The 20673-nt window shown below is 29.9% G+C and overlaps 2 protein-coding genes across 3 annotated transcripts; one reads left to right on the top strand and one right to left on the bottom strand.

Moving 5' to 3' along the window:
- Window positions 1–12406: 12406 nt before the first annotated feature.
- Window positions 12407–14617, top strand: LOC129323145 (uncharacterized). Of its 2 annotated transcripts, none has more exons than XM_054969720.1 (6): window positions 12407–12487; window positions 12554–12694; window positions 12772–12844; window positions 13960–14011; window positions 14125–14194; window positions 14299–14617. In XM_054969720.1, exons 2-6 carry the CDS (start codon window positions 12587–12589, stop codon window positions 14386–14388), a joined length of 393 nt encoding a protein of 130 aa, XP_054825695.1. In that variant the 5' UTR covers window positions 12407–12487; window positions 12554–12586; the 3' UTR covers window positions 14389–14617. The 2 variants fall into 2 exon arrangements, with proteins under 2 accessions (XP_054825695.1, XP_054825696.1); XM_054969721.1 differs by having other exon boundaries at window positions 12439–12487; window positions 12580–12694.
- Window positions 14618–15453: 836 nt separating this feature from the next.
- LOC129322388 (14-3-3-like protein GF14 iota) lies at window positions 15454–18692 on the bottom strand. The gene is given in 8 exon segments (XM_054968714.1): window positions 15454–15872; window positions 15985–16031; window positions 16586–16734; window positions 16833–16942; window positions 17025–17060; window positions 17062–17113; window positions 17418–17724; window positions 18446–18692. Coding segments are annotated over 8 exon segments (783 nt in total). The 5' UTR covers window positions 18519–18692; the 3' UTR covers window positions 15454–15863.
- Window positions 18693–20673: the final 1981 nt, after the last annotated feature.

Genomic DNA, 20673 nt, shown 5'->3' with positions numbered 1-20673 from the left:
GGTTTAGGTATCCAGCTTTTAAATGGTTGTATATTTGAGTGTGAGACCGATGCCAATAATTAGAAGGCTCAAAGAGCTACGTATGGACACTTAAACTGCCCAAATCAAACATCAGAAAGCAAAATGACGAGCTTTGAAAGTTAGATTCAGAGTGCTGTCAATCGTTGTTTGCTATCATGATAGCAGTGACACACCGCAGCACAGGCCATACATGCTGCAACGCATCGCACAGCAAGAACTATTAGTTCTCTATGTCATCCACCACGATGGATGGAGCTTATTTTTGGGCATTCAAAAATGCCTCTTTTGGTACTTATTTGATAGGTTATTTGATCTTCTTGCTTCCTCTACCTTATTTAATTTATTTTTAATTATGGTTTGAGCTCAAACATCTTTTTAAAAGGATTTTCTTGAAATCTCAATATTTTAAACTATCTATTTCTAAACTCTTGAATTGTGATAACTTTTTTTAGAGATTTTAATTTATCTTGGTTATCACAACAGTGTGCTAGAGTGTTATTTTGGTAATGTCGAGGCTAGCATTACAATACAGATCAATGGTGAGCATGAGTAATGTATTTAGATTACCTCATCAACACCACTCTTTAGGACTTGTGACTAGGGAGGAGTTGAATGCCATGTTAGATCAATTAAGGGCTAAGGCAAAGGCAGAGTTTGAGGTTACTCTTAAAGCTAGGCTGTAAAAGATAAAGGAAGAAATGATGATGATGATGAGCTCAATCAAGGAGCCAAGTAGCTAACGAACTCACTCCCCTACTTGTCATCCGAGCACTAAAGGGAGCAACATCGTTTCACTTCTTTCAAAGGATGACCTTACTCTAAAGCATGAGTTGCTACTTATATATGAAGGATTTGGATAAATGTTTAGTAGCACACAATTGCATCCACGAGAGGTTAAAATGTCACTTTTAAAAAGTTCAAGAAGATCTTGTCAAAATCACTATTGAAGATGAAAATTGATAATACTTTTATCCCATTCTCTACTAATGAGACTAAGACAAGGAAAGATACTAATAGCACTTTTTACTATAGCCAAAGAGACTTGTTGGGAAGCCTCAAGATTCGATAATAAATTTATTAATTGTAATGAATTCTTCACATTTAAAAATATTTTACTAGATTTTTTTTATTTAATAGGAAACCACATCATCCCATAAAGTGGTTCAAAAGCCACAGTTGTTCAAGCTAAGTCCATGGGATTGATTTGTACTGATGGCATATGGTGGATCAGTTCCATCTAGGTGTTTTAAAGAGATTCCTAATCTTGCTAGTATAAATAATTGTGAAATCATTACTGAGAATGAGGATCTCTATTGGATTCTCATTGATACTAACATAACCATGACAAACATTCAAATTGAGATGATATAAGTGTCTTTTTGTAAATTTAAATGAAATTAAACAATTTAACTTTTGAAACTAACTTGTTTTCATTTTTTTTTAGGTTTTTGCATCAATTGTTGGTTTCCTTAGGCAAAGAAAAATCATACAAATTTCTTTCCTCGTGTTATAATAATGATAAGGAGAGCATTAAAGTGGCAAAGAAGGAATACATGAACCAAAGGCTCAGTGAAGGTGGAAAAGAGTATTACTTTTCCATGTTTCTCAATCTATAAATAAATATGTTTGAATTTATTGGTATAATGGTATCGAATATTTGCTTAAGTCACCTTATTTTTTTACAGTACATACTTGCAATTGATAGTGTTCTCATTAAAGAGCAATTCTATCATCTTTTTATGCTCTACATCGTAAACTCAATTCAACAATAAAGATGTCTTTTGATTAGTAAGTGTGCTTAAGGAGTCTTATAATACATTTTTTCTTTGTGATTAAATTACTAACTATATGATGTTGATGATAGGGCTATGATGATTGGCCAATAAGTCTGGTTGGACAATGCACCACGTGATGTTAAAGATCCTACATGGATAACACTAAAGATAATAAATAGTACATGTTTTTATTTTATATAATTTTGATGATAGAGCTTGCTTTTAGTATAATTATGATAATGTTGTGTTATTTCACAGAGCCATTAGCAACCCCCACTAAGTTGTGTGGCTTTTATGTGTTGAGACATGCACATTACAGCTAACTTGGCTGAGTTCACTAAGGAGGTAAATCTAATTTTAGGTGTTATCTATTTTTTTGTTTTCTTGTAATTGCTAATTTAATTTCCTTATCCTTAATATTTTCATATGTTCAATGATCCATCTTCAATTTCAGATTTAGAGATCCATTAAATTAGACAACATTGGAAACTTTTCATGTTAGACCTTCACAATAATCATCCTTTGAAAAATGAGTTGTGTAGTTTTGTAGTTGTAGAAAACATTGGTATACATAGTTGTATGTATGATTACTTAGTTGACAATTTATGTTTTATGTGTTAGAAATTGTACATAATTTCAAATTCATTTGATTTAAACAATATTTAATTGTATTGAATTTTGCTCGATTGTTTGGCTGTTGGATGTTTGATTAATACATGCTTTAAATTGCAACCAATTATGGCTGGGGTAAATCAAAAAAATGAGAGTAATTTTTTTTTTCAAAATGAACTATCTACACTAGTTGTGACTATATATATACACTAGTTATGGATATAATAGGGGTAGATATCTATATCATCCACACCAGTTATGACCATAATTATAAAGTCCCTTGTATGATCCAAGCTTTACCATCCTTTAATGCACAACTACTATACAATATCATATTAGTAGCCCTCAATTTGTTTTCAAAATGGGGGATCATAACTTCTTCGAAAATATATTCAAATAAAAGGACTAACAGAAGCGTAAATATAATTCCACAACTCAAAATAACATAATCATCTTTTCTGAAAAAGGGCCATATGCTGCGACTCATACTACCATGCACCGTAGCATGTGGTACAGAGCCACGGGTTCTTTCCTCTAGGCCATGTCAAATGACAGTTCACAGAGTGAACTTTCGCCGCACACCATTTTCATACTCGATATCCAGTTAAAATGATTCAAACACCCACATGAAACTTTTAACATATTCTACCTAATTAGACAAGTTTGGACACGATCCAATTGTTCGATCTAAAATTAAATACCAGAGGTGCAAAAAGTCACTTTTTCTTTTAAAAATGGCACCTTAAGTGTTCAATTCACTTTTCTTACCTCTTTAGACTACTCTAAGCCTTGAATCAAATCCAATAGAACTAAATACATCTGATTAACATAATATATCATATATATCACATTAAGTACTCAATTTGATTTCTCAACACCAAATTGCACACTTGTGGACTTATATGAAGTACAAACGTATAACCACATACACATATATACTTATTCTACCTTTAATCATCCGACTCATACATATGGGGCCAAGCCTCACCATATAGTCAGAAACCACAATCACACTTGACTGATACAAATGGGGCCAAGCCTCACCATTTGATCAAGTTTCCTATAAATATATAATTTCATACAATAAATTCACATACAAGTGGAACAAGTTATACAACACATAATATAAACTAGCTTAGATAGTATCTAGGCCTACCTATGTATTCACCATTGTGATACACTCAATGAGATGAAATACCACATACACAAACAAGTTTTCAACAATATAATCACATATTTACATTATATACACTTATACGTCCTAATTGACAACTCAAATCTTTAATCGCACATTTATACATTCATTATGTTCAACTGTAGTTATACCGCTACTAGATGAGATTACTCTTTTCTTGCCTTCTTTCCTGGCCTTTTCGTGCTTTCTACACTTGTGTACAAAGGTAACAAAGTAAGACATACATCCCAGTAACTCGAATATAACCTAAATACTAGTCAGTAAGCAAAATCATAAGCAAGAGATAAAGTAGCATTACTTTAATAAAACAGTATAAATATACATGCACACAATATCATTCTCATTCATGGCTATACTCATGCACTCCCAGTTCTTGCTAGCGAAGCAAGCTCTATGTTTGAATTAGGACTTCTAGCCTTACACAAAACAGGACCCACCAAACTATTGCCTTAGTTTGGGAATTATCAGTATGAGTGGTTTCTTGAGTCTTACCTAGTGAAGCATTCCTAACGCTTTGACTATTAGGACTTCTTAGCCCTACACAGACTAAGACCACAACCTCTTACCCTAGTCTAGGATATACTCATGGATCATTCTCTTATGTCCTTCCTGGCAAAGCAAGCTTTACATTCAAGACCTTCAGGACTTTCTAACTTTACATAGAGTAGGGTCGTAACTTCTTACTCTAGTTTAAGGTACACTGGCAAATGCAATGCACGTGCTTATGCACATGTCACTTCTCACACATTTCAAATATCACTCACACACCCACATGCATCATTCTTTCACAATATTGCTACTCTATCAGTTCATAAAATACAATGCACACTTTTATACAAAGTACTTGTAAACAATTTACAAACAAACAAGTAAAAGAGTTACTCCAATTACCTTTTTACCCTTCTTACCAAACGTTAGCATTTGTACTGAACCTCTGAAGTTAGTTCAACTTCCTCAAGAAACCCTCAAATGCTCAGTCTACATAATAAACATCCTTCAATCAATTTCCAACAACTAACACAAGCATCAATATGGTTAAACCAAATCCTTCAACACATAAAACAGTTCAATTAAAACCTTTTAATCTCACACAACCCGTTATCTATAATCATTTTCCCTTCAGGCTATTCAAATAACCAAATCACCTTTAATTTTAACTTGTTAATTAATTTTACCCATTTTTAACCTAATAACTTAGGTTAATTAAGCTCATATCCTCAAAATTCAATCATTAAACTTCAAACCATTCGCAAAACCTTAATTTCGTATTCAAAAGCCCTTTTTAAACCTTTTCCCTAAATTTCAATTCCTTAAGACTTTCTGAATCAATTTTTCTACCAATAACTTTAAGAAATTTGGGTAGAAATGTAGCACAGGGTTATACGATACTTATTCAACAAGTCACTGGTCAAAGCAAAATCCCAATCACCTGATAATGGTTTCCCTAACAAAGATCACTCCCTCTTCCTCTCACGCATGATTTTTCCCTTTTTTCTATTTTCATGAGCTAATCACATCACTTTTAAGTAATTTCTATGCAATATAACGCGTGGCATAGTGAGGTCAATTTCACTTAGGGTAACACATTTCATTCTAGCTTGCCATTTCACCATTCAATCCTGTCAACATAACAACTGAGTAGCACAAAATATCAAACCAACATTGAAACCAAATTAATTTGCTAATTACTAATTTACCCCTAATTAGCAACTAGTTTTCTTGAATTGAAATTTAGGATGTTACAACAATCGGTGTAGATGATAGGATATTTATACTGGTTACTTATTGTAACCAGTGTAGATAGCATTTTTTTTTTTTAAAAAAAGCATAATTTCCTTATTAGTTATCTACACCAACTTGAGAACTAGTGTAAAATGCCTAATAACTGCACCGGTTGAATAACTGATGTAGATAATGTCAATATATCTACACCAATCTTATTCATACTAGTTGTTAAATTGATATAGATAAGTTCTTTTAACTAGTGTAGATTTGCTTGTCTATACTAGTGAAAACACTTCCCTCAAAAAAAAATATTTTTTGTTTTTTAAAACAAACCAAACATGCCTATATAATCCTAAAACTTTTGTTTATGTACAAACAACCTCCCTATTCTTTAAAATTTACAATGAACCTCCTAGTTGTTACGTTTATGTAAATAACTTCCCTTCTGATATTTTGTCCATTATTTCATTAAAATAATATAATATGATAAGTGGTTTATTTGCACGTGACTTAAAAGTTTTCAAAATGATTTCCATTTGACTCAAAATTTAAAATAATTTATGTACAAGCAACTAAGTTGAAGGAGGTATTTGATTAGACAGGTTAATAATATATTATGCTTTCAATAAATAAAAAAAATAATTAAGAATAAAGGTTATATGTTAGAAATTAAAAGCTCATCAGTCAAAAAAGAAAAAAAAAAATAAAAGCTCAGAAGTTCATTGTCAACTTTTAAAGATCATGAAAGTGTTGCATGCGTATAAATTAAAGTTTGGAAGAGTTTTAACTTTTTTTAAGGACAGTACAACAATTTATTGTGTTTTAATTTTTTTTATTTATTATAATTATATTTTGTTGTTTCTAATCCTTTAGTTTAATCTATATGCAATATTATTTTTTATAGTTTTAAAATATAAATAAGGACCATGAATTGTTATTGACAGAGTTTATTTTGTTGTAACTATATTAATCTTTTGCTAACATGTTAAAAATATGTTGACATGAAAATAAATTGACCAAGTATGATTAAAAATAAAGTTAAGAGGAAAAGCTTTCTTTTATATTTTGACTTAAATGAACAAAATGAGGGAGACCAATGCAAAATTAGTTATACATGTAAAAGAGTTAATAGAATTAAATACACATCAAAAAAAATTAACTTTGTCAATACTAACTCATGTAAAAGACTAGCATTATAAATTATATATCAAACTAAATAGATTGAAAGCAACGAAAAAATTATAAGGACTGGAAAACAAAATGGAATCATAATACATATATCTACTATTATATTTCTAATGTCTTTCCTAATAATGATCCTTTAGGGCATATTCACTTTTAAGTAATTATTATTATTTAGGACAAGATGGCACCAAGTGTCGTCTTTTGAAGAAAAAGAATAATAATGATTGGTACATGAAATATATGCTACTTTACAGCTAGCTCCATGCAGCCGATGAAGATGAGTGCTTTACCTTTCAAGTCTTGTGATTTTCGTGTAATTAGTAATTAGAACTATTTATGTGCCATAGATATGTATGATTTGTTTATTAAAATAAGATGTTATATATTTAATATCTTATGCAAGAAATATATTATAAAATAAAAAAGTAAATTGGCCTTAAACTATAAGTCTAGAAGTGCATGGAACTTTTCAAAAATAAGAGAAAATGACCCCAAAAAATTCTTTTGGTCATTTTATGTAATTTTTGAATCTTTTATTATAATTTTTGTCTTCTTTTGTAAATTTTAAAGTTATTTTTTAATCAACTAATTTTTAAATTAACTTGAGAGAATTATTTTGGCTAAAGACCAGTGAAGAGAATTATTTATCAGTGGGTCACAAAAAAAATTTAAAAATTCACTGCAGGATTTGTGAGCAAATTGAATAAATGAGTGGCTAAAAAGAACTACATGTCCTTATGCAAAAGAGAGAAAAAATGATTGACAATGAATATTAGTAAATTAACAAGTAAATTAAAAAATTAATAACTGATGATTCTTCATTCAGAACAAAATAATTGAAATAGTAAGATTATTGACAATTTATATAATTTATAACTAATATTTATAAATTAACAAGTAAAAGTTAGATAATTAACAACTAATATTAGTATGATTATTGATAGATGAAGTCAAGTAATTTATAATTGATGTTTACAAATTAACAAATGAAAATAAAAAATTAATAACTAATAATTGTGCTTTTCAATTGAGTGAAAAAGTTTTGTAAAGAATTCACAAGTCAAGTCAAGTAATTAACAAGCTATATTGACAATTAACAAATAAAATTATGAAACTAACAAATAATGTTCTTAAGATTATGAGGTCACAGAATTGATTAGTTAACTATTTAACAAGCATTGCTAAGGGATTAAAATTACAAGCAAGCAATTAACAAGTAAATTAGGTAGTGACCAAGTATTTGTTAATTTTACAAAAGGAAATTTTTATCTTTTCAACCACTTATTTTATTTCAATTTAGTCCAAAAATTGGCAACAAAATTTTAAATTTTTTTGGGACCTATTAATAAATATTTATCTTTCATGATTTTTAGCTGAAATTCTTCCAATTAACTTTTGTTAATGACAAGAGGTAGATTACACAATTTTCAAAGTTAAACGGGAACATTGAAAAAAAAAATGAGTTTAGAATCTCAATTATTCTTGGACTTATAATTTAAGGGTTAATTCACTCATTTACCTTATATATATACATTTTGTAACATTCCATGATTGACTAGATGGCTTATTTAACCACACTAAATGTAATAATTTTATAATTATTATTTGATAGCATTTTATTTTTTATTATATTTTTAAAATAAATACATGAAACTCATTTTTTACTGTAATTTATAGTTTCAATGGACAAATAAATAATTTTTTAATTTTAATCTTTACAAATAATTAACATGTGGTTTATGGCATCAACTAGTCTACAAAAAATATACTACCTCCTTCTTAATTTATAAGACATTTTTTTAAAAAATTCAATATTTCAAATATAAGACACTTTAACAAATCAAGGTTTTGGTAATTATACTTTTTTCCAAAATTAACCGGCACATTATATTATCTTCTTTAAATAGAGTACTAAATGAGGGGCTTTTGTAAAATTTATATTTTTATTTTGAAAAAAAGTTGTAAAGCATATTCAATGAACTATATTTGTAATTTGGTATGTGTGATTTTATTTAAAAGTATCTTATAAATTAAAATGAAGGGAATATTGTTTAAGGGTAAAAGAGAAATTGGCCATTAAATTATAAGTCAAGAGCGTATGTGACCTAAACTTATTTTTGATGTAATGAAAATCATTAAAATTTTGAAAAAAGAATTATCTGGCCTTTATCATTAACAAAAATTAACTTTAATTGTTAGTAAAAATGACCTCAAAAATTAAAAAAATCAATAAAATTTTCTTGGTCTTTTTATGTAATTTTTTGGATCTTTGTCTATAATTTTTTTATATTTTATTGTAATTTTTTGCTCATTTTTTGTAATTTTGAGGTCCTTCTTATCATTTTTAGTCAACTAATGATTAAAGTTAACTTTTATTAACAGTAAAAATCAAATTGAACCATTTTCAAAATTAGACAAAAAATGGGATTAAGGTCTTAGATGCTCTTAATTTTATATAATTTAAAGATCAATTTATCATTTAATCCTATTATTTAATAACATTGTTACAAGAGTTGAGAGACGAGATATATTAAGTCATTTGTATCCTCCATTCCTCCTTCAACTCTCCCTTCATATGCTCAATCCCATTCGTCTATTTAATTATTCATTTAATCTAACAGTGTATGATTGCTCATTATCACATTAAAGTAATATGTTCTCCATTTAATAACTACATAAAAAACATTATGATGTTATTTTCAAAAGCATTTAAGTAATGATGATGAAAATATATCTATTTTAATGCTATAATTAGCAATCTTATATCATTAAAGTAAATAAATAATTAAATGGGGGGATGCAATTGCATGTGAAAAAATGTATTGAGGGAAGGTACAAAGAGATCTAAATCAAATAATAAGATCAACTTAATTAAGTCAATAGCTGCTAATCCGCTAAAAGGCTATAGCCGTTAATTGTGAAATATCATATTCAAATTCTTATGAACGTAAAACCAATCTTAAGAGAGCTATTTTCAAATAGGCTTTATAATGTTTAAATTTGACCAAAAATCAAGCAGGAATATAGAAAAAAGGGCAAGTTAATAAAATTGCATTACTAATTAAGTTTCTTATCGTGTGTCTTAACCTTTGCCATATCAGAGCTACTTTAAACAATTCCGTGCATACACTACTCATGATGCTAAAAGTGAGACTCTGAGGTTGCTTGAATATAACTTTACGTCCATGTTTCTTCAAAATGCTTGATTGAAGCTTTGAAATTTCAAATGGAGCAACAAAACCGAATAATTGGACATCGGGACCACCTTGGCAAATAATAATAATAATACAATAATAAAGAGAATATATATATATATATATATATAATAATAAAATCTCTCTGTATAAATGATAATTTGATCTTTTAAAATGTCATAATTTTCCTGAAGTCTCTAGGGACTTTTCTGTCATTATTAAATTTATATAAATTATCAAATTGTCCTTGTTCAAAATAAATAATTCACAAGTTTTATTTAAATATTCACAACTTTCTTTCTTATATTTGCAACAATGCAACAATAAATAAAGAATTAACATGTAAAATTGATTTGTTATTACATTATTGCTAATATAGAAAAAAGTTGTAAATATTTAAATAAAACTTGTGAATTATTCATTTTTAATAAAGATAATTTTATAATTTATATAAATTTATTAATGATAGAAAAGTCTCTAACGACTCTTTAAAAAAATTATTAAATTTTTAAAAATTAAATTATTATTTGTACATTTTAAAAGAGTTTATTATCATTTTTTTATATATATAAATATATAGAGAGAGAGAGAGAGAGCGATTTTTTTTTCTTTTGAAAAAAAAAACTTTAAAAAGTAGGCAAAGATTTACATAATACCCAGCTAAGATCCTAAAAGTTGATTTTAATTTAGCTGTTTCTGCGACACGCACCTTTATTCGTGTGCCAACTTGTATTCTGTGTTATAAAGCTTTTTTATTTCATAACTGAAAAGAGAACACAAAAGTGGATTTAGAAGAAACAAGCTTACGTTGGAAAGAAACGAGCACATTTTCAAATTGAAGATAACCAACTTTTGAATTCACATCTTTATGCTGATGAAACTTGGAATCCGCTTGATTAAATTGATAAATTGTAAATTAATATCTTAATCAATTTAATAAAATGCCTTATTTTTTATCATGATTAAATTATGATTTGATGAATAATTCTTAAATTAATATGTTGATCGTTTCCGATCTAGTTTTTTAATACTTTGACAGAAATCTTAACAGGTGTGGGTAATATAATATCAATAATTTAATTAATTTTTTCAGTCTAAATAGTTTTTAAAATATTCTACATATATGTTTTTTCAAAATAATAATAGAAGTAGAAATTAATTGATGATACTTTAATTTATTTAAATTTCAATAATTTTTTATAAAAATTAAAGAGGTTCAAAATTTAAAAGTGACATGTTTGATAACATTTTTATATTTTGATATCAACCATTCACAATAAAAGAAAAATAAGAAAATACTAAGGAGTTTCATTTTCCACCTGCATCAGAATATTACAGGTCATTTAAAATTTTGTATAAATACTATAATATTGAAAATCAGGTCATTTAAGCTACATAATATATTAATAAATTCATAATATTTATTGTTTAAAGAGATCTTATATATTTAAATAAAAAGTACTACCTCTATTTAAAAATATTTGAAAATCATGTCATTTTTTGAGAGATTAAATATTCAAAAATGTAAGATATTTTTAATTTTTTAATGTGTAATCATTACTTTTTTTTTAAGTACACTTATTGAAATAACTCACTTTATATTTATTTTAATATGAAACTCCTTATTTTATAGGAGTAAAATATGAAAAGATAGAGTTAGTTTAAAGATAATTAATTACTTTATTGAGGGATGAGATTTAGTTAAAATGTTTTATATTTTTGAATGAATGGAATAACTATTATTCAAGAAAATTTAATATAATTTTATGTTTTAAAATTAATAAGAAAAATGAAAAGAGATTCTAACTAACACGTGTGTGTTTCTCAGTTCAACACGGGCCTTTTGAGGTGGCACATACATGATACATCATCCATGCTTCCTAGTTCACACACACATGCATACATTACTCAATAAAAAAAAAGTGGAAAAATAAACTTTTTTTCCATAGACAATTTTAGTAAAGTTAATGAGTTTATTTACTCCATGGTTTACTAAAGTCTAAGCATGCTTCTGAACTCAAATGCTACTTATAAAAATACTTATATATTGTTTATTAACAAAGTTATCAAATGACAGTGGAATTTGAAACTCCAACCTTATAAACTGTAAGCCAAATTATTATTAATTAGATTAACTTTCATTGAGGGGAAAAAGAAATTAGTATCACCAAGTGCTTGGACTAATTGGCTAGGAGATTGATTCCTCTTAATCAAAAGTTTTGAGTTTAAATCTTATTATGTAGTAGTTATTAATTCTTAGTGAGAGATTTCTCCTTCAAAGAGGTACCTGCAAACTGCCAAATGGATTAGTTTAACTTCTTGTTGGTCCCTTTGGTTAAAAAAAAAAAAAGGAAAAATCACTCCAAGGTTTTAAATGTTGTGCAATTACAACTTGACAAAGGAAAATGATAATCTATACCCAAGTTGTTATTTTCCTTTATCAAATTATCAATTTTTTTTATTCAGTTGTAATTACATAAGATTTTGGACTTGACATCATTGTGTACATTTCACGAGGTTTTAAGGTGATTGAAATTCTTATGTACACTTCTAATCATTTTTCCAAAAAAAAAAAATCCTAGTATTAATCTTGCCAAGGCCTAGTTGGTGTTAACTGGACTATATGGCCCATATTTTTATGGGCCTCTATTCTTTTCATCAACAACACAAGGTATCCTTGTCTATCTTGAAAAGAAAAAAAAAACACAAGGTTTCTTCGAAAATTCGGTGACTTTCCGATCGAATGCCCAATGCCAAAACCCTAGCGAACAGAAAAAAGGGTATGGTCATTTTCCTTTACAGTTTAACCGATAATACATATACACATTCATCTTCGCTGAAAACAGATTTTGTTGCTGCTCTATTACTCAAGTGGTTATATGAAGATGGGCAGTGGAGGAGGCAAAGCCAAGGAAGAGGAACAAGATGGCGCGTCTGTTCATTCTCCATGCAAAGCTCCTCCCTCCTCTGCTTCTTCTTTACCCAAGGTTAATCTCTCTTTCACCGATAAGAGGATCACGCTGGAACATTTGAATTAAATGTTGATTTGTAAATCTGGTTATAGGAGCCAACGCAGGTCGATTTGGAGCTGAGACTGTTACAGGGTCTTCAAATTTATTCGCCAAAAAAACTGCAAGGCAAGTCGCTTATTTGCAATAATTTTAGGTTTTCTTTCTTCGAAAGAAATATCTGTTTTTGCTTCAATGCGTCTGTGGAAATGTCATTTCTGTTTTGCTAGAATTATATGATGCTGATTAATTTTGATTGGTTTGCTTTCAGCTCGAGATTTCAGTAATAACAACTAACACCTAAAAGATAATGATTTAGCTGATGATAGCAACTCGTCTCGCATACTGTCAAGTTACGGGGCAGCTACTGGCTAGTTAGCATTATTAGCTGAGGGAACATTGTTACAAACAATTGGACACAAACACTTTCCTAGCTTCATCGGATTTGGAAGCGTTTAGATTTTTTTTTTTAAAGAATTATTATGATTATTATTTTTGTGTGTGTATGAGAGAGAGGGGGACGTTTTAAACTTGGTGTAAATGCCAATCCCGTGTCCATTTAATTGACAATTCATTTGCTTTTTAAAAATCCTGTGTTATTTTCGACTAAATCCTCCAAAAGAAATTGATAAAAATGTCTCATGTGGGCTAAGCTTAATAATTCCCCCCCTTTCTGTACTTCCTTCTGTAAACATCCAAATGATAGAATGGTAGTATTATTTTCCATTCCTTCCTTTCCCTTCCTAACCTACGCCTTTCTTTTTCATTTTGAAACTATGTTCCTAAAACGTGCAAAGATAGCATTAAGCCATTAAGTTATTCTAATTCATGAGATTTGACATCGTTTGGCTTCCTTTATAAATGAGAATTTACTTTGACAAACATGAAGTTTGGTCTTCTTTCAACCTTAACCTCCATCAAGTAACTCATGAGTACCAACTAATAATTTTGATGTTCTAATGATACTGACTTGAATCCTGGTGGAGGCAATTTGGTCTTATCCTGGTCAGGTAATTTTATAGTAGCAAGTACAAGCACGTGCAGTTCAAATAGTCGCTTTCTCTTAGCTAGTTGTTATATGACAAGTATATTATTTTTGTCGTATGAAGAGGAGCTATGCTAAGATGGATGACAATTTGTGGCAATTTTACAGAGCTTTCCTAATGTCATGGTGTTGCCAAATAAAGGAGTGAATTATTATAACTTTTTATGCATGCTTAAATGGTTAATACTTTTTCATGCAGGCATGCATCGCCACTTTGTTATATATGGTCTGATGGAATATTTACGCAGGAGGTTAGGTCCTCTAATCACGACTATTTCCTTGTAGCTTGTTTGACTATCAAGTATAATCAGCAAGATCTACTTCTCATTACATAATAGAAGATCTCAGTATGGTCGTTTTACAGTTTTGATCGAAGTTTCTCTTCTGAGGAAGTCCTGCAATTGCTGGATCGATTTTACAATATAGAAATGCTGGTACTTAATCATTAAGCCATGGTTTTTCTGTTTCTATTCATGTTCATGAAGTTTTTTAAGCTTTATTTTAAAGCTGATAAAGTCTCTTTATGTCCCCTCCCTAGAAACCAGACGATGAAGAGATGGACTTGCTAAACCGTGAACAAGTCTTCTCTTTGCCTCCAAGTTACCATGTCAAGGAAGATACGGATTAACATTTTTGGAGTATGTACATTTTTATATGTGACAGTTGTTCAGCTTTGGATGTGTACAGCTGGTTTTTTTTCCATTCCCCTCCCTTAATTTTGGGTCAGATCATATTTTGGGGATAAAGGTTCTTCTTAAGTACAAGCTGCACTTTGGAGGCTTAGATGTAGAATAAAAAACTGTCTGAAAATTGTAATGGATATACTCTGTACATGATACGAGAAATCACCCGTACTAGCCCATTCCGTCAAATACAACTACCGTTGGTTAAAAATTATGTTTTGATATTAAAAAAATGTTTTGATGAGCAACTTTGGATAACTTACGAAATAATTATATGTGATAAATGAAACAAAATATTAATCACTTAAGCAAGTGATTGAGGGATTAAATCTCAACTCTTATATATGTGGTAATTTAGTTAAGAGAGATTTACTCAACGCTCTCAATATCTTGAGAGATTTTGTTGGTGTTCAATGTAGACTTCTTATGTTTATCCACAAAATATGAATGATAATTTGGAGATACATGGAAATATAGAGAATCCGAAAATCATTTATGACTATGACCATATGCAAAATAATTTCTCCTTTGTGATAAGGCCTTTAAATGATATTAACTTCGATAGTTTCTTTAAACCAACTAACCTGGAAGAAAAACAAAAACCAAAGGAAAGACTTTGAAAAAATGATAATTATACAATATTTCTTTTTTAATATATATAAGAAAAAGTTTAAGTTACATCTCAAGAGTTTATTAGGATGAAAGCATATTTTCAAACTCAAAACACTTACAAAAATACTTATAAATTGTTCATCAAGAAATTCTTCATATTAACAAGATTTGATTCTACAATCTTGTAATCATAGGTCTACCTCTTGCAAAGTGGACCAACCTTTGTTGGTTATACAATATTTCTTCTTTACAAGCTAATCATTTCCACCCCCCTTTTGGTTCCAATGATATCCATTCCTCTACCTTTCATCATGGAATTCTTGTCCTACTAATTCAATTAGCATGATCATCTATTAGAATAGAGTCTATAGGATATCTCTATCGATTTATTTGATCATTCACCTTAATATTGAACTGAATAACCACATTTTCTAGTAGTCAATGTATAGAAACTTTGCTACACATTCGAAATCGAAATATATTAAAAACAAGTGGACAACGAAAATAAACAAAAGAAAATCATTCTAAAGAATCTAAGACAGAAATAGCTCATAAAAGTAAATGCAAATCATCCATTGGCTTACTTAGGAAATAAAAAATAAGGGTAATAAATCCCCAAAAAAAGAGGACAGCCGCAGATAGCATTTCTAGCTTTGAGTGGATTTTTTAAAAAAAAAGGCATGAGAACTGTGAAGTAGCCACTGTCTGCATTGTCTGGTCCAAATCCATGGCAAGAAAAGCTTAAAAATGCCCCCTTTGCAGAGTAACTTAGAGATATCAGACTACCATGTCCAGCTTCAGGGCCACCTTAGTTCTTCTGCAAAATAAAGAATATCACATCCTGAATTTAGAACCTTGTGTGTGTGTAAAGCAGCCATAAAAAAATCATGCATATAATATATAGAAAAGAAATAATTATCAAAACAGACCTCAGGTTCAGCTGGTTTGGCCTCTTCATTTTTGGTATTATCTTCACCTGCATCAGAGAATTAATTACTCGAAACTCAGCGTTAGAAGAATTTCAATTGCACTATAGGGTACATAACACGAAGCTTGATGCAGCTATCTAGCTTGGAGTTATTCAACAATAATATTTGAAACTGTGTGACTTTGATCCGAGGCAACAAATTCTATAGTGAAAGGACAGCAGGAATTTTTTCCTTTCCCACTCACACTAGTTATATTGCTGGAGTTTCAGGTACACCCATATGCAAAAGAATTAGACAGTCAAGTCATGGATAATCGACATATAAGCATGTCATACATAAGTATTACTAAAGACGATACTTAATTGCTTACACGTCTCTTCATGATCGAAAAAACTCATTATCCATTTGAAATCTTCCAACTTGATTTTCTTTGATAGTTGGGAAAGGGAGGGTCTACATTGGAGGAATGTTTCTAATTCACTGTACATCAAGCTTGTCTAATGGTCTTGGACAACATTTTTCAATAATTTACAGAATGACATTGTCCAGGGTGAAACTCAAACGCACCCTATGTCATTTCAAGTTTCAATCAACACCCTACCTCCATCCTCTGGCAAATCGGAGGTCCACAGAGTCAGGTTGTCTCTCAACAACTGCATGATCAGAGTGCTGTCCTTGTATGACTCTTCACTCAATGTATCCAACTCTGCAATTGCCTCATCAAAAGCTTGTTTAGCCAAATGACATGCCCTGTAAGTTTCAGCGATAACATTAGGACAAAAGCTAGCAAGCCAGGCAGCTCGAGCTTAATACCCTTGTATCTGTGATAGGGAGAATCAGAGAACTACCTTTCAGGAGAGTTCATTATCTCATAATAAAACACAGAGAAATTAAGCGCAAGACCAAGGCGGATCGGGTGTGTTGACGGAAGTTCTGTGTTAGCAGTCGCTGAAGCGGCCTGACATGAGAAATAGAGGACTGCATCAAGTAGCAATATCATAAAAAATCAACTCAACACTAAAATAAAGAAAGGCACATACTTCATATCCCTTGAGGGACTGCTCAGCAGCCTCTTTTCCTTGCTTGGTCAGTCTTGAACTCAGCAAGATACCTATAGTAGTCACCTTTCCTGCAACAAAAATATGCTGACAGAGATCAGCGATGGAGAATGGCAATAGAAGATAAACTCATACATAGTTTCATGGCTCCTCCATGGCATCAAACACCTGTAGGATCAAGGGCAAGAGAATAAAAAGAGATAGAACTATATTTTCTTCACACAGTATCTAATATTTTAATCAATTTAAAGAAGTCAACTATGCAGTGAATAGAAGGTGAAAGAAGTAATCAGATGCATGGACTGGAAGAGGAAATGAATTAATCAAAGAGTGTAATGCAATAGTTGAATTAAGCAGAAACGCAGCCTGGCTCACATTTTATAGTAGAAAACAGTAGCTTCTCCAGATGTGGAAGAAGGTATAAGATGCTCATCAATAATTGTCAGAATGTCACCACAAATCTTAGAGAGTTCCTCCTCAACCTTTTGGCGGTAACTCTTGATCAGTTTAACATTGTTCTCATTTCCCTTAGACTCTTCTTTCTGCTCAATTGAAGACATAATACGCCAGGATGCTCGCCTTGCACCAATGACATTTTTATATCCCACAGAGAGGAGGTTCCTCTCTTCCACAGTAAGCTCAAGATCAAGTTTTGCCACTGTCTTCATATGCTCAACCATTTCTGCATCACAAATGCAAATATTCATAATGTAGAACCCTGTGCACAGTCAGACTTTTAACTCCCATGCATGTTCAACCTCTGGTCTATAATATAATACCCTTTGGAAAATTTAGTGAAGCATTTATGATGTATTTTTTAAAAAAATACCCTTCACATGATTAACCCTCAATTTATTGGGAAGAGGGAGCAATCAATACTATTCAATGAAGGGTAGTTTCGAAATTTTATGATAGTTTTATAAAAATTCAAGACCACTAATTGATTAGAACCGCTTTTTCTTAAACAGTGCAATTGTTAAAAGGATGATTAACCGGAGGCAGTACCAACTTGAGAGAAACAAGAACTAAAGGGCTTTTGTCTTCATAAAGCTAGAAGCACAACAAGAGAACATAAATTTGAGGACAATTGAAGAACATAAAGGAAAAGATCAAAAAAGGGGACGGGGGAACAGTTTTTTTTCACAATACATGCCTCGCTTGCTTTCCAATTAACCACAGAAATCCAAATGACAAAACAAATTCTAGCATTTAGAGTGACATTTCCAACTAATCGAAACAAAAGTGTCGGAAAAGCTACACCCGCAATTCGTAACGTGATCCAACAGAAGGCAGAAGCACAATATAACCCACAGGCAGATCAATAGCAACACTGACGCTAAAAGCGAAACGCAATAAAGAATGCTCAGGAAAACAAAAAGGGCAGAGGAAAAAAACCACGTTACCATCGTATCGCTCGGCCTGCTCAGAGAGCTTGGCCAGGTAAACGTGGGTCTCTCTCTCATTGTCCGAAGCCATGTTGTGAGAGAGTAATCAGAGTAAGAAAGAAACAACAAGAAGTACACCAGCAATCTAGAGTCGAAGAATACGAAGAAGAAAAGAAAACCACGGGAAGGGTTGGGTTGGGATCACAGAGAAGAAGAAGAACGCTTAAATGGATTGGAAAGAAATGAGGGCGTGAAGTGCCGAAAGATCGAGCAAGTTGTGGGTTGGAGTGAAGATCGGGTCTGGACCGTCGGATCAAATATTTTCAAAGAGAAGCGCGGAATCGTTGTCGTACTGATTCGAGGTCACTAACAAAGCGAAAGAATTGTTCTCATATTTAATTAATTATTATAAATATTATGTTATAATAAATATTCAAACCTCATGTCTCTTAGGTTTTCCTTATCCAATATTCTAATAAATGACTTAGAAGGTTTCTTACCTACGAACGCCATATAATACATCATTATATATCTCTTATTTTTTATAACAGTATATTATTAATATTTTATAACTTGTAAAGGCCATATAATACATTACTATATGTCTTTTTATATCTTTGTAACATTAAAATAGAATTAAAATGGTTAAAGACCTATAAATAGATATTATTTCCAAAGCAATATACATAAGTGAATAAAAAATCATCCTCTATTGTTTCTCCCATTTATTTTCTTGTCTTATTCTTCTCTACTCTTTATACTCACTTTGTCCCAAGATATAAGATAATTTTAGATAAAATTTCACATATTAATAAACTTCATTAAATACAATTAATAATTTTATATTTTTAAATGCAAATATAACTTTTAAACATATCCTTCATTTAATAACCTCAAATCTACACTTAATTAGCATTAAATAGAGAGAAAGTGTAACATTAGAATAAGCCTCTTTAATAAAATATTTATCTTCTCAAAATTTCTTATATTTTGAGACAGCAAATCTTTTTAAAAATATCTTATAATTTGAGATGAATAGAGTATTAATTATATTTTATAATATGTTATCAAACATGAATTGGCTTAGCAAATAAGGTATGAGCTTTTATATTGATATGTTTTTTATATTATATATCATTATATTTTATTACTCTATTAATACTCATGGTTATGCTGTTTATGCATTTATTACAATATATTTCATTGTTTTATTTTTCTCTCTTTTCCCTTCCTTAATAAAATTATTTTACATTTCTCCATTCTATCCATTTAAAAAATAATCATGTGATTGACAATTTAATTTAATCTGGTATTATCAGCCATTCATTGCTTTATTTTTATTATTTTTTGTTTTATATTTTTATAAAGGTTGGTATACTTATTTTTCCTTCTTTATGTATATATATTGATGTCATTTTTACTTATTTTTTTAGTCCTCCATTAAATTAATATATATATTATATATATATTGATCATATTATGTTGTTAATATGATTTGTTTTATTTATTAATATCATATGAATTACTTCCTCCATTAAAAAATGTAAGGCATTTTTTGAGGAGTTTGATATTAAAAAATATGAGGCATTTTTAGTCTTTTAAGGTGTAATTATTACCTTTTTTTTAAAAAGTACCCTCATTGATAATGACTTTATATTCATTATAGAGTGTTTAATAGAGATAAATATGAAAAGATAAGATTAGTTTAAAAGTATGTAACTGCTTTATTAAGGGTGACATTCGTTTAAAGATAGCTTACATTTTTGAACGAATGAAGTACTTGATTAATTTATTTGCTTTATTGCCTTTCTTTATCTTTATTGTGCTTATTCATTTAGTAAGTTTGTTTGTTTATATTTGTTTTTTTTATATTTGTGCTTCATTATGAATATTTTATGATTTAATTATGGTTATTTATTATTTTAGTGTGTGTGCAAATGATTTTTTTACTATAATATTTATTATGCTTTATATATTAATTTTGTCATAATTCTAACTGTTATTATTATTTTAGTTTAGATTATAGCAAATCTTATCAAACTTGAATTTATGGCTCTTGATGTTACAAGAAAAAAATAATCTATTTGAGATGTTAGATGTTGAAATTCACCTAGATGTCAAAGATTAAAAAAATAAAATTTTACCTTGAAATGAGGCAACCAATCAAGATAAGGCCAAAGTAATGATTTTTCTTTGCCATCATCTTCATGAAGGGCTAAAAATTAAGTACCTAACAATAAAAGATT

Source organism: Prosopis cineraria, unplaced genomic scaffold (assembly GCF_029017545.1).
Source record: "Prosopis cineraria cultivar Desert tree isolate PC_DT_omini unplaced genomic scaffold, ASM2901754v1 PC10, whole genome shotgun sequence".
In the NCBI taxonomy this organism is placed as follows: Eukaryota; Viridiplantae; Streptophyta; class Magnoliopsida; order Fabales; family Fabaceae; genus Prosopis; species Prosopis cineraria.
This window is presented reverse-complemented; position numbering and strand designations above follow the sequence as displayed.